The 14,956-nt window shown below is 40.3% G+C and overlaps 1 protein-coding gene across 1 annotated transcript; it reads left to right on the top strand.

The window, feature by feature from the left end:
- Positions 1 to 3,110: 3,110 nt before the first annotated feature.
- Positions 3,111 to 14,132, top strand: ANKRD7 (ankyrin repeat domain 7; the record flags this gene model as incomplete). The annotated part of the gene is made up of 6 exons (XM_081102632.1): positions 3,111 to 3,416; positions 9,411 to 9,525; positions 9,679 to 9,852; positions 10,721 to 10,827; positions 11,884 to 12,021; positions 14,081 to 14,132. The coding sequence occupies exons 1-6, from the start codon at positions 3,196 to 3,198 to the stop codon at positions 14,130 to 14,132; spliced, it is 807 nt and encodes a 268-aa protein (XP_080958758.1). The 5' UTR covers positions 3,111 to 3,195.
- Positions 14,133 to 14,956: the final 824 nt, after the last annotated feature.

A 14,956-nucleotide genomic window follows, 5' to 3' on the forward strand; every position in this document is an offset into this window, starting at 1 on the left:
GAAACTGTCAGCAAGAGCTGGGAAAAAAAATATTTTTCATTTTTCTCTGCAGCAAAAGGCTAGTCAAGTGAAGCAGTGGGAGTGGAGAAGGAACAAAGAAATCTGTAACTGGCTGTGATCAATTAGTTGTAAGACACCACTGCACTCGGACCAGCCAAAGCTAGAAGGACTGATGCAACTTATATAAATCCCTAAAGTTCCATTCTTTTTCAGCTCATGGTGATTATTTACTGCAGGGGTATTTTTCAGTGTATGAACCTACACATCATATATAAGCCATATATTTTAAAAGTGAAAACATTAAACATAGGAACTTTGTGAAGAAAAGAGCCTTTTCCTCCCCAATGGAATCAAAGGAGAGCCAGGCAGACTTCCTAGAGCATTCTGGGGGATTTGCATGCAAAATAAGCCCAGACACTTCGCCAGAATCCCGATGGTTCTGAAAGTGTGAGAAGTCACATGATCAGCCTCAAATCTCAGAGGGGTGGGCGTGTTCCTAGGAAGGATGCGGACAGAGCTGGTCCTGAGCCACCCCTGCAGGTAGAGGAGGATTCCCTGTCTAAATCGAAAGGGAGGCGAGGGAAATGTGTCCCCAGAAACTAAAATAAGAACTACATAGTCAGCAGTAAGTTTTAAAAACGAGTCCACGGAGAAGAGGCGCACAGCAACCGCAGAGAAGTGCCGGGCCAGCGGCTCGCCTGGTTTGTCCCCAGAGCGGCTCCGGCTCAGAGCGCACGTGCTGTGCACTGTCCAGTGGCTTTGCTGAGGGCGGGAGCAGTGCCAGATGGGCCTTTTCATTTTCAGGGTCAGTGGTAGGTACCAACGACTTTGAACACTCCTCCGTAGGACAAAATTATTTCCAGTAATATTCATGTAATAATAAGTAATAATCACTGTTTCCTCCATTCAACCTTTAGTTTTAAAACAAGCACCTAAAAAGTTAAAGAGGAAGAAATGCCCTTTGGAAAGATGCTTTCAAATTTAGTAAAATATTTCAGGTACATAATATATTTCATGTATGTAAAATATTTCATTTCCCAAATACAAATATTACACCATGAAGTTCCCTCTGTTTGTTCCCATATTAAATAGTGTGTTTTAAATTTTTAATGAAACACATTAAATTTAAAAACCAATTTATACCTCCTTATTTTAAAGTTAAAGTTTAAAGCTCATTTACGTTTTAATTTAAACAAAAATTCCAAGTGGTGACATACAATGTTAGAAATGAAGTAACTCAAGTTACATCATTACAATGTCCATCCTACCCAAAGCAATCCACAGATTCAATGCAATACCAATGGCACAATTCACAGATGTAGAACAAATACTTAAAAAAATGTATACAGAACCAAAAAAGACCCCAGATAGCCACAGCAATCTTGAGAAAAAAGAACAAAGTTGGAGGAATCACAATATCAAGTATCAAGGTATACTACAAACTCATGTAATCAAAACAGCCTGGTACTGGCATAAGAACAGGCATATAGACAATGAACAGAACAGAGACCCTAGAATTCAACCCAAGCTCAATTATGCTCGATTAATATTTGACAAAGGAGGCAAAAACATTCAATGTAGTTGAGACAGTCTCTTCAATAAATGGTGTTGGGAAAATTGGACTGATAATTGCAAAAAAAAAAAAAAAAAGAAAGAAACTAGATCATCAACTTACACCATACATAAAAATGAACTCAAAATGGATAGAAGACTTAAACATAAAATGGGAAACCATAAAAATCTTAGAAGCATCCATAGGCAGCAAAGTATCAGATAAATGTCGTAGCACTATCCTTACCAACACAGCTCCTAGGACAATGGAAACTAAGGAGAAAATAAACAAATGGGACTATATCAAAATAAAAAGCTTCTGCACTGCAAAAGAAACCATCAACAAAATGAAAAGGGAGTCCACTGTATGGGAGAACATATTTGGCAATGATACATCTGATATAGTTCTAATGTCCAAAATATATAAGGAACTCATACAACTTAACAAAAGGAAGATAAACAATCCAATCAAAAAATGGGCAAAATACCTAAATAGACACTTTTAGAAAGTGGACATACAAAAGGCCAAGAGACATATGAAAAAATGCTCAAAGTCACTGGTCATCAGAGAGATGCAAATTAAAATGATAATGAGGTATCACCTCACACCTGTCAGAATGGCTAACATCAACAAATCAACAAATGACAAGTGCTGGTGAGGATGAGGAGAAAAGCGAACCCCAGTGTACTACTGATGGAAATGCAGACTGGTGCAGCCATTATGGAAAAACAGTTTATGGAGTTTCCTCAAAAAATTAAATATGGAGCTCACATTTGACCTAGTGATCCCACTTATAGGAATATATTCTAAGAGATCTGAAACACTAATCAGAAACAATGTATGCACCATTATGTTCATAGCAGTGCAATCTATAATAGCTAAGATCAGTAAATAGCCCAAGTGCCCATCAGTAAATGAGTGGATTGAAAAAGCTGTGGGTACACTTACACCATGGAATACCATGCAGCAGTAAAACAGAAGGATCTCTTACCCTCTGAGACAGCATGGGGGGACCTGGAGCGTATTATGCTAAGTGAAAAAAGCCAGTCAGAGAAAGACAAGTATCACATGAGCTCACTCATATGTGAAATCTAACGAACAAAATACACTGATGAACAAAATAGATCCAGAGACATAGAAGCATAGACCAGACTGAGGAATCTCAGAGAGAAGGCAGGGGTGGGTGGGAAGAGATCAACCAAAGAACGTGTATGCATATATGCATAACCCATGGACACAGGCAGTATGGAGGTGAAGGCCTGGAGTGGGGGTTGGGAGTGGGCTAGAAAGGGTCAATGGAGGAAAAGAGGAGACATATGTAATATTTTTCAACAATAAAGATTTAATTTTAAAAAAAGTCACTAAGGCTCTTGATCCAATAGGAAGACTGAGTGAGTGTGACAGTCACTGAGAATCAGGTCTGGGCGCTCCTAAGACTGGGTCCCAACCCCAGCTGCTCTAGGAGCTGAGCATTGTGAGGCACCTGCCCTGCCCTCTTCCGGTCTCTGGCCCACTTCCGGTCTCTGGCCGCTCTGTCTCCTCCGGGGCTGGTGCGAAACCCGGGCCAGGCAGAGGGCCATGCTGGGCGGTTGGAAGCCGCAGGGGCGCCCTAGTCTGACGGGAGGACTGTCTCCTCCGTGGCCATGAAGAAGCTGCTCACCTTCTGGAGAAGGAGCGATGGGCCCCACAGCGCCTCCTCAGGGCAGCTCTTCCGCCCCTGGGTGGCTCCCCAGGTGCAGCCTGGCTACAGCCTTCGCGATAGGGATTTAAAGACTCTACATAAAGCTGCTGCCCTCGGGGATTTGGACAAGGTGAAGGAGTACCTGCTGCTCGGGAAGCATGATGTGAACGCTCCGGACAGAAAGTACAGGTGACCGGCGTGGTGGAAGGCAGCGGGGATGGGAAGCCGCGGCCACAGAGGCCTCGGGTCCTCTAACCGGAAGCAGGCGTGTCTGGGCCACCTGGGTGGTGGTCCCTCTTGGCAGGTCCTCGTCCCACAGAGGCCCGGGGTCCTCTAACCGGAAGCAGGCGTGTCTGGGCCACCTGCGTGGTGGTCCCTCTTGGCAGGTCCTCGTCCCACAGAGGCCCCGGGTCCTCTAACCGGAAGCAGGCGTGTCTGGGCCACCTGCGTGGTGGTCCCTCTTGGCAGGTCCTCGTCCCACAGAGGCCCCGGGTCCTCTAACCGGAAGCAGGCGTGTCTGGGCCACCTGCGTGGTGGTCCCTCTTGGCAGGTCCTCGTCGAGAGGTCTGGTAGCCCCTGGCAGGGGGTTACATTCCCAGCTTTCATCGCTTTATTTTTTAAAATGCTTACCTGGATATATGAAGGCGTTTGTGTCCTCTCCGATTCTCACCTCTCCGCCCATTGCCTGAACCTCCACCGGTTACTCCGTTTCCCATTCCCCCCGGCCCCCCTACCCCCCTTTCCTATGGGTCCTATTGTCCCCAGCCACCCCCGCTTTGCCGTATTACTAATGTGATAAAGAAAAGAGTAGAGATGACTTCCCAGATCAGTGATTATTAAGATGGAGACTTTGAACAGCGAAACAATGAACTCTTTAATGTGGATCTTTTATGAAATTTATTTTTTTTCCAATTGCAGAGCTATCTTCCAAAATCCCATCAAGACCACTTACTGCAAAACAAAATGAATTTTATAGATTAAGAGATGAAGAAGTTATGTGTTTGGCATTCATAACAGAAAATATATCCCATCTGTGCCTATATTAATGTCTTTTGGGGAGTTTTTAAATTATAGGGCATGAAAGGCGTCATCTTTCATCATAATTGGGTAACTGGAAACTATGGCGAGAAAGATGGTTTGTGTCATCTTGCTGATAGTTTGACCTCCTCTTTAACAAGAACAGAGTTACCTAATTTATCTTTCATTCTGTAACACTCCACTGAATTACTTACAGGGTCATGGAGAACCTCAACAGGACTTCATTCAGCGGTCAGTTCTCAGTCTTACCTGGCTGGCATCTCGGACAAGTATCTCACTTGCCCTATCAGTGGTAGTTGAAATATTGTCTTGTCTTTCAGGACATTTCTCCTACTTCTGTGGACACTTTCCAGGCTCCTTTGCTGATTTCTCCTCATCCTCCTGACTAGTAAAAATTTGAGGGCTCAGACCTTGAATTGATAATTGATATTCTCATCCATATTCATATTCATTCTCTCTCTCTCTCTCTCTCTCTCTCTCTCTCTCTCTCTCTCTCTCTCTCTCTTTCGTTGTAACTCTAATCCAGCCGTGGGCAAACTACGGCCCGCAAGCCGGATCCAGCCCGTTTGAAATGAATAAAACTAAAAAAAAAAAAGACCGTACCCTTTTATGTAATGATGTTTACTTTGAATTTATATTAGTTCACACAAACACTCCATCCATGCTTTTGTTCCGGCCCTCCGGTCCAGTTTAAGAACCCATTGTGGCCCTCGAGTCAGAAAGTTTGCCCACCCCTGCCTAATCTCTATCTCTCTTGTCTCTCTCAATCTTCACTTGCCTGGTGAAGAGAGATTGGTTTTAAATATTTATGTTCCAATCCTTCCAACTTTTTATCTCCAGGGAGATCTTTCCCCTAACTCACTCCCTCTCTCTCTCTCTCTCTCTCTCTCTCTCTCTCTCTCTCTCTCTTACTTGGATGTCTAGTAGGCTGTGGCATGCTCCTCAATGTTCAATAACGAGCGCTTGGAAGGATGGGGGTGGGAACTGGAGGGAAGGGAAGCCCTGATTTAAAGCTATCAATATGATGTCAACTGACTAATGATTCCTGAATATTTACCAGTTGGCTCATGAGATCAGGCATCTCAAACATACCCAAACTGGACTCCTGTTTTTCCTCTTCAGATCTGCTCTTCTCTTTCTATAAATGTCAGGTCCTTTTGTTCAGTCTGAAAGTTGAAGGCTCAATTTTAAACTAATACTTTTAGTCACACTACTCAAACCTAGAATAGATCTAAAGTGCCCAGTCTAGAGTTGAAAATAATAATCTAGTGTGAAGTAGCTTCTTTGGTTTCTTTGTCACTTACCCTGTATTCTAAGTTATCAAGAACCCAAGAAAATCAGTTAATAAAAAGTATTCTTATGATAACCCCTAATTAAAGGCTGCAGTTATGATCTGGCCTTGCACTCTGTCTAGAGCAGCGGTTCTCAACCTGTGGGTCGCCAACTTGTGGGTCGCGACCCCTTTGGGGGTTGAATGACCTTTCACAGGGGTCGCCTAAGACCATCGGAAAACACATACAATTACATATTGTTTTTGTGATTAATCACTATGCTTTAATTATGTTCAATTTGTAACAATGAAAATACATCCTGCCTATCAGATATTTACATTACGATTCATTAACAGTAGTGAAATTACAGTTATGAAGTAGCAATGAAAATAATTTTATGTTTGGGGGTCACCATGACATGAGGAATTGTATTAAAGGGTCGTGGCATTAGGAAGGTTGAGAACCACTGGCCTAGAGGAACAAAACTTTTCATTTCAGCTTCCATAGTCCCATCCACACTTGACATCTATCTAATTCATGCCTTTTGTTAAACTTGAATGAGAGATTTCTAAAATCTTATAATTTTCCACCTGTCTACAATCTATGCTGACAATTCTTTCACTGATGTTTGAGAGAGTGAGAGGCTGGGAGAAAACCACACTTGAATGAAACAAAATGATACCAGCTAGCCTGAAACTTCAGAAATGAGCATAAGGCCTCACAGGAATTTAGATTTTTGTAAGTAGGTATTACGAGTTAAAAAGTGACAAAACAAACTAATGTCTTAGACTGAAAATAAAACACATTGATAAAAGTTAAGGATTTTTGAGAAATGTAATAATATTCTTGGTTTTAAAGTGTTTTTCTAAGATATATATATCCATTTTGCATTCACCTGTTTTAAAAAATAGAAGGGTTTTTGTTTGTGACATTTGGTGAAAAAACATTCTTATTGACTTCAAAGCATTTACTTTGTATGTGTAAACATTCGTGAATGCCCATAAGAAAGCTATACTTTACTGCATATTCCATTTGTTAGTTCTGGAATTTAAAATTAGTTAAATCTAAAACTTAAAATGAAATGTAGGCAAATGTTAAATCTGTATGTTTTCAAGACATTTTGTCTTTTTAAACCCTAGTGGATAATTTCATAGGATTCCAAATATTCCAAGAAAGAATCTTTAAATACTATCTTAAAGGTTTGAGTGATAAAAACTTTGTAATGTTTCATGCCTGATCAAGAGAGATTAGTCTAGTTTTCACAGTTTTCTTTTTTGTGAAAGACCAAAGTACTATATTGCTCAATACTTCTTTAGAAAGCTGAGGCTTTTATAGCCATTTTATTTTATTGAATTTAAGGCTGTTCCTTGGTGTATATGGATGGGCTTAGAGATTAATTGTCACACACTTATTTCTAAGGCTTAGTGAGGTTTAGACTTCAATTAGAAGAGTGAAACTTATCCAGCAGGCATGCAGCAGCCACTTTGGGAAGACCTACTGAAAGTGCCCAAAGGGCATTGACTTGCTCTTGGAGTAGGATATTGTGGGAACCACATCAGAGACACCTCATAGACAAGGCCAATTAAAGCACAAAGGCCTTGTTGTCAATATACCAAATGTCCAAGGCCACTCTGTCTCTAGGCTAAGATACCATAAGCAGGTGCAAGGACACAAGCACAGTAATTCCACGGTATACTGCTCATGCATGCCCTTCTGTAGCCAAAATATGATTGATGTAACTATTGGCAGGAAGTCTTTTTTGTCTCTGGAACAATATACAAGTTACTGACCAGCTAGTGTGTTGGAGTGTGAAGAAGTATGCTGGAGTGTGTGCTACACAGAGATGTAAGGCTACAGAGACCAGCCAGTATGCTGGGCAGGAGAGACAGAAGCTGCTGAGCCAGACTGGAGAAGCTGCTGAGGCAGAGAGCTCAGATACCGCTATGATGTGATTTTTAGAGGCAGCATGCAACTGTTCAGATAATAGCTATAGGTACAGAGATTAATGCTGCTATGTAGGAAAGATATGTATTTACCAGGTGGTGTACGGCTGCCTGTATGAACTTTCCTGTGAAGGACTGTGTTGTCTGATGGCTATATGACCGCTGGCTTCTGCAATAAAGACTTATTCTTATACACCCATAACTCCTCATGGCTTCTCCATCTACTAGTAAGACCTGGTATCCAAGAAGGTCCAGCCCTAGACAGAGAGGCTTGGACCAACAGTTAGTGTAGTGAGTAGGGTGTGAGAAGGAACCTACTCTGGCATAGTCAAATGGAATTTGGAAGAATATATGGACTCAGAGCACCCGCTCTGGCTGGACTCTGGCTGCATCTGACACTCAGAGCATAAGTACTGAGCAGTGCTCTTGTTATCTCTGATATATATATATATATATCTATACTGATAAAATACAAAGATGCTAATTGACCATACCTTTGCTATGCCCAAGCCACACCCACCAGCCAGTCAGAGCGACTATATGCTAATTAACCCAACCAAGATGGTGGCCAGCAGCCACAGAGCTGGAGCAAGCAGGAGGCTTGGTTGCCCTGGCGATGGAGGAAGCCAAGCTTCCCGCCTGCTCTGGCTGGTGTGGCCTCCACTCAAGGCAACAAAGTTTCAATTATAGAAGATAAATAAATCCCAGATACCTGCTTCCAGCCAGCCTCCACTGGGAGCTTGGGTGGCTGGACGCTGTGGCCAGCCTGCAAACAGCCATCAGCCCAGGCTGGCCACACCCTCATGGGTTGAGGGTCCCCGCTGGGGGGCTTGGTCAGCCTGCAAACAGCTATCTGCCCCTCACCCAGACTGGCCAGGCACCCCAGCGGGGACCCCTACCCTGAAGGGGCTGTGGCCAGCCTGAAAATGGCCCTCAGCCCCTCACCCAGGCTGACCAGGCACTCCAGCGGGACCCCCACCCTGATCTGGGACACCCTTCACGGCAAACCAGCTGGCCCCCACCCGTGCACCAGGCCTCTATCCTATATAGTAAGAGGGTAATATGCAAACTGACCCTAACAGCAGAAAGACTGGGAATGACTGGTCACTATGACACACACTGACCACCAGGGGGCAGACGCTCAGTGCAGGAGCTGCCCCCTGGTGGTCAGTCAGTGTGCGCCCACAGGGGGAGCTCTGCTCAGCCACTAGCCAGGCTGATGGCTGCCAGTACAGCGGTGGTGGTGGGAGCCTCTCCTGCCTCCTCATCAGCGCTAAGGATGTCCGACTGCAGCTAGGCCTACTCCCCACTGGCAACTGGACATCCCCCGAGGGCTCCTGGGCTGCCAGAGGGCTGTCTGACTGCCAGCTTATTCCCAATCCCCCAGGGAGAGGGCCTAAGCCAGCAGGTGGTCATCCCCCAAGGGGTCCCATTCTGCAAGAGGGCACAGGCCGGGCTGAGGGACCCTCCCGAGTGCACAAATTTTTGTGCACTGGTGCTCTAGTATATATATATATATATTAATGAAAAAAGAGAACTGGGGTTGGGGTTGGAAGGAGAGGTGGATCTAAATATTGAATAAAAGACACCTAGGTTCCTTGGGACTAAATTCTTAGAATATGTATAATAATGGATGAAGGAGACAATAGAATGTTTGCTAGGATTTGCCAAGCTACTACCGAAAGTTATTTTAGGTGGGCTTAAAGCTGTTTGGCCCTTTGGGTTGTGTGTTTGGGTTGAGGGCTGGGCATGCTTCTTACTACACAAGGAATAATTCAGTAAAAAGCAATTATAATTAATGTAAATTTTGTTTAAATATAAATCAGTACATTAAGCAAATACCTTAATATATGCTCTGGCATGAATAGAGTATCTTCTCAAACTAAGCCTTATTTCTAACTTTGTGTCTTGTTATATTGCTATAGGACACCTTTGCACCTGGCCTGTGCTTTTGGATGTTCAAATGTTGTGTCTTTCTTAATTGAGAAACAATGCAAAATAAACGTCTTTGATAGTGAAAACAAATCTCCATTGATTAAGGTGTGCTAATTTTTCCTTTTCAATTGGAATGTGTTTGAGCTCTTTTCCTAATTAACTTTTGTTGAATTTCATATTTTAAAACAGAATATTAAACATTTGATTAATAACCTGAGTGGCAAATTGGTTACTCATCTATTTTTGTTGTATTGACAGGCCGTACAGTGTAAAAACGAGACTTGTGCTGCTATGCTTCTAGATCAAGGTGCAGACCCAAATATAATGGATTTAGATGGCAATACTGCTCTTCATTATGCTGTCTATGGCCAAAGTGTCGCATTAGTAAAAAAACTGCTTGAATACAAAGTTAATCTTGAAGCACAAAATAAGGTAGTCTTCTATTAAAAACACACATTATATTTTAGAAGGCAATGGAAGAGGTATTCATTGCGGATAATTTATATCTGTTGAAACACATGTTATATAAAGTATGAATTTTCCAAAATGAAATTGGGGAGGAGAATGAGATTATTAAACACTGGTGTGGTTTTCCTTTTTAAAAAGTCTTTCTCCATTTTATTTCAAATTATAATCCTGACCGCTAAAGCAACATCACATTTAACAGTGATAACTGTTCAAAGGCCTATATCAAATGAGAACTATTTTATTTTCCTATAAATGAATATTGATTAGGAATCATAAAGCCTATATTTTTTCTATTTACATACTTATGAATAATGGTCAGAATAGGGTTGAATTAGAAAATCACTTACAATACTAAAAGTAATCCAGACCTCCTATTGAGACATTATGGAAAACTGATGAGTATTTTTTTAAGCTTCTTAGCACCTTAGTTCACTGATATTTTGTTTACATGACACACTTGTAGTGCCAGCTTGGAAGTTTAAATGAATCCCTATGAAAATTCAATTGTTAACAACATTATAAGATGTGAATGTATGATCTGCAATACTTATATTAAATGCTAGGTGCTCATCACCTAAATAATCTAGGCTCCTCTTACCCACAATTTGCATTAAGACTAAAGTTGAAACTTTAAGTTTGTTTTTTAACTGGCCCAACTCTAATTTATTTTGTTGGTCTTTAAAATCATATTTTGTTATGTATCAAAACCTTTTAAAAATTAAAGTGTATATCAGATGTTTCTTAATAGCACACTTATCTTTTAAATTGAATTTGGATCTAAAAGGCATGTTAATGTACAATATTCTAAATACTCTGAAATAATTTTTTTCAGGATGGATGCACTCCACTTTTACTTGCTGTTACTGAAAACAATGCAGAAATAGTGAAATTTCTTCTGAAGAGAGGAGCAGATGCGAATGCTTCAGATCAGAATCAAAGGTATAATTTGATATGCTAAATAAGAGCATATACCTACAGCAACCTAATGGGATGATAAATATATATTTGTGGGCATGTATGTGTATATACATATATAAATGTTGATATATAAAAATGTATATTATTGATGCTGTTGTTGTTTTTGGAAAAAGATCTGGCCATATGATTTTGAGCCAATAACCTAGATTCCCAAGACCAGTCTTCCTGTAAAATCAAACATTTAGACAAAATTGGTAGCTTATTATTATTATAACTAGAGGTCCAGTGCACGAATTCATGCACCACTGGGGGGTCCCTTGGCCTGGCCTGGGGGATTGGGCTGAAACAGGCTCTCTGACAACCCCTGAAGGGTCCTGGATTGCGAGAGGGCACAGGCCAGGCCGAGGGACCCGCCGGTGCATGATCGGGGCTGGGGAGGGACGGGGGAGGTTGGCCAGCTGGGGAGGGACTGTGGCAGGGCTCCAGGGCATGTCTAGCCCATCTCGCTCAGTCCTGATCGGCTGGACCCAGCAGTAAGGTAACCTACCAGTCAGAGCATCCACCCCCGGGTGGTCAGTGCACGTCACAGTGAGCAGTTGAGCAGCCTTAGCATATCATTAGCATATTACACTTTGGTTGAAGGGATGACCGGACGACCAGACACTTAGCATATTAGGCTTTTATTATATAGGATAATTTTTTATAACATAAGAATTTTATACAGGAACTCAATCTCTACCTCCTAGATGTTGTAGTTAAACGAGGGTAGGGAACCCAGAGCTTCAGATACACTCCTCCATAACATTTTGAGACATCTTGAAAACCCTAGGGTTTTGGGAAGGAGGCATTGAAAACCATTGAGCTAGCTGCTTCCTAGGGCTCTTTATATTCAGACTCCCAATAAGACCTGGGATTGGCACAGGTTTTTGAGCAGATCTGCTCCACTTTTTACATTCTTGCCCTGATTCTTTTCCTGATCGAGATTCTACACTTGAACAGTAAATTTAAAGATTAACTTTTTAAAAAAGTACAAGACATGTTTAATCCATAAATAGACAATTATATCTCTTGTTCCAGAACAGCCCTTATGATTGCTCTAAGTGATGAACCAACAAATTTGGTCAGTCTTCTTCTTCAGAAAGAAGTGGACCTATCTTGCCAAGATATTTATGGATTCACAGCTGAGGAATATGCTTCTTTTAATGGTTTTACTATGTAAGTGATACTGCATATCTTTTAACACTTGTATGGAATTTGATCATTAGAAGAGAAACACGAGCCCCCAAATATAATGCTGGAATAGGCTCTGCAGTGTGGGTGACCACATTATGAACTCTGGTCTCATGGATCCAAGGATCCTTGCTTTCACCTGTTTGTAGGGTCAATCAATATAAGAACTATAGGTAGGCGGAATGTACAGATTAACTCATAGTGTCATGGGAATTTAAAGAATGCCAAGACAGGGAATTCCAACAACTAGTGACATAGCCATTAATAAAAATCTGGGGAATAGGGTTGGGCAAAATATAATTAATTCACACAAGTTCCGTTAATTGTGTTTACACATTAGCAATGCAATAAGTATATTCTCATGAGCCCAAAAGATAAAACTTTTCATGTATAATCATATATTTCTGATTTTAATAGTAGGTGAGAAAATAACATGCATTATTCAGAAAACTTTTTTTTTGTCCCTCTTTTGCAATGGGGACTAAGCTTTCTGTAATTGTAATTGTTGTTGCTTGAATAGCTATTCCCTTTCTACTATATTTAGCACATACATGGCCATTGCGTATTGGTACCATTTGTTCACTCTTTCTTGGTACATAGGTTCTATGGTTCCTTAAGAGTGGAAGCATAAAAAATCTTTCTCATATATATTTCTTTTTGTTTTGTTTTATTTCATTTTTATTGTTGTTAATGCTCATCTGAGGATATTTTTTCCATTGATTTTTAGAGTGGAAGGAAGGGAGAGAGAGAGAGAGACAGACAGACAGACAGACAGAGAAACATCAAGGTGAAAGATACATATCGATTTGTTGCCTCCTACACACACTCTTACCCGGGCCAGGAATCAAACCCGCAACCCAATACATGCCTTTGACAGGGAATCGAACCTGAAACCCTTTGGTGTGTGGCCAATGCTCTAACTATTGAGCAACACTGGCCAGGGCTCTCATATACTTTTTTTTAAAAAATAAGTGAAACTGTGTAAAATGAGGGAATCATGTTTAGATATTTATGTTACAGTTAGCTTTAATCCATACGTTGCTTCATTTCTTTCACTGAAATTCTGAAACCGTATACCTAATTATTACATAAAACTTAAATAACAATATTTGTGATGAACTGAAATTGACATGTATCTATTAAAACAATTTTTGCTGTTTATTTTCAAAAATAAATATAATTATTTAGGTCTTTAAAAATCAGGGTGCTTTTTTATTTTGGTGAATATATCTCATATTGGCATGGAGAAAAGGTTTATTCTTTACTGGGTATGGCTCAGTCCCTGTTAATTGTGTTCATGTGTTGATTTACTATTAAGCCCAAATGTCATGAGCTAAATTGTGTAGCTGCCCCCCACTTCCATCAGATTCATGTGTTAAAGCCCTAATCCCCAGTAACTCAAAATTTGGATGCATATATTTGAAGAAAGGCCTTTTAAAGAGATAATAAGTTGAAATGACTGTGCATTAGGTTGGGCCCTAATCCAATCTGACTGGTTTCTTTATAAGAAGGGGAGAGTATGACATACAGAGAGACATCAGAGGTGCTCATGCACATAGGGACAAGCTAGTGAAGAGGCAACAATAGGGCAGTAATCTACTAGCCAAGGAGAGAAACTTGGAACAGATCCTTCCCTTATGGCTCTTAGAGAAAACCCACCCTGCTGACAATCTGATCTTGGACTTTCAGCCTCCAGAATTATGAAAAAATAAATTTCTGTGATTTGAGTCACCCAGTGTGGTATTTTGTCATGGCCTCCCCAGCAAATTAATATACCACATATAACCTAAAGCTACTTTTTCTACCTTGCTGATGGCTTATTTGTGACGGTAGGAAAAAAAGAAGTGCCAGAGAATGGGAGTACATGAAATAAAAATGGTGACTGTTAATGCAGTTGGCTTGAGAGGTTGCTTGAGGTCAGCGCCAGTGTGTGACACCCTTGGCAAGCCATTAGCTAATGTCTAAGGTCTTAATTTGGTAATTATGTATTCAATTGACTATTTATGAATTCTGATATCCATATATATTTTCTCTTTATGAATAGATATCATCATCTGATTGCTAATTATGGAAAGAAGAAAGTTAAAAAGATATAAAGGTACAACCTTGGACACTACATTTGATACAGAGCTGGAAGAAGGTAAGATAAAAACAGAAGTAGTTTTTCTTGTTGGTTATTTGTTTGTCTTTTAGGAAGAAACACAGCTTTCTCAAGTAATATTTTATTTGAAATTGAAATTTTCTTCTATTTTGAAATGCTAAATATTTTTAAGAACTGTTTTTAAGAATATGTGTGACTAAAATATTTTAGCATTGTGTTGACTGAAAATGTAATGTAAAGATATACTGAGTGATTAAGATAATTTTTGCATTGCATAGAGATTTTAATAGATATTAGTAAATTTTTTATTTTAAAACACCTCAGTTAAGTATTTTGATGATAGATAATATAATCTATACTTAATCACTACATAAAATTTAAAATTAAGTAACACTATTTGTGATGAATTGAAAATGCCATGCCTCTATTAAAATAATTTTTGGTGTTTATTTTCAAAAATAAATATAGTTATTTAGCTATAGTTATATAGCTTTTTTTGGTTAATATGTCTTATTGGCACTTTCTTATTGTTGAATGAAATAACAATTTGTACAAATATTCTCTGTATTCACCAGCAACCACACTCCTACCCTACCCTTTTCCTATGGTATAAAAAAGAAAATAAGGTGGGGGGCAGAAAGGGAGTCTGATGGTAACAGATCATATAAATGCCACACATTCCAAACACTCACCATGCCCTGAGTCTGTAGTCATGATCCGTAGAACAATGCTTGGCCTTATTGACTTGAGGTGAGTAAATTGAAGAGAATTTCCCTGAATTCTTCTGTTATAACTTAATGTCACATACTTTTTCAACAA

The sequence above is a fragment of the Myotis nattereri genome, assembly GCF_964212035.1.
Source record: "Myotis nattereri genome assembly, chromosome: 11".
In the NCBI taxonomy this organism is placed as follows: domain Eukaryota; kingdom Metazoa; phylum Chordata; class Mammalia; order Chiroptera; family Vespertilionidae; genus Myotis; species Myotis nattereri.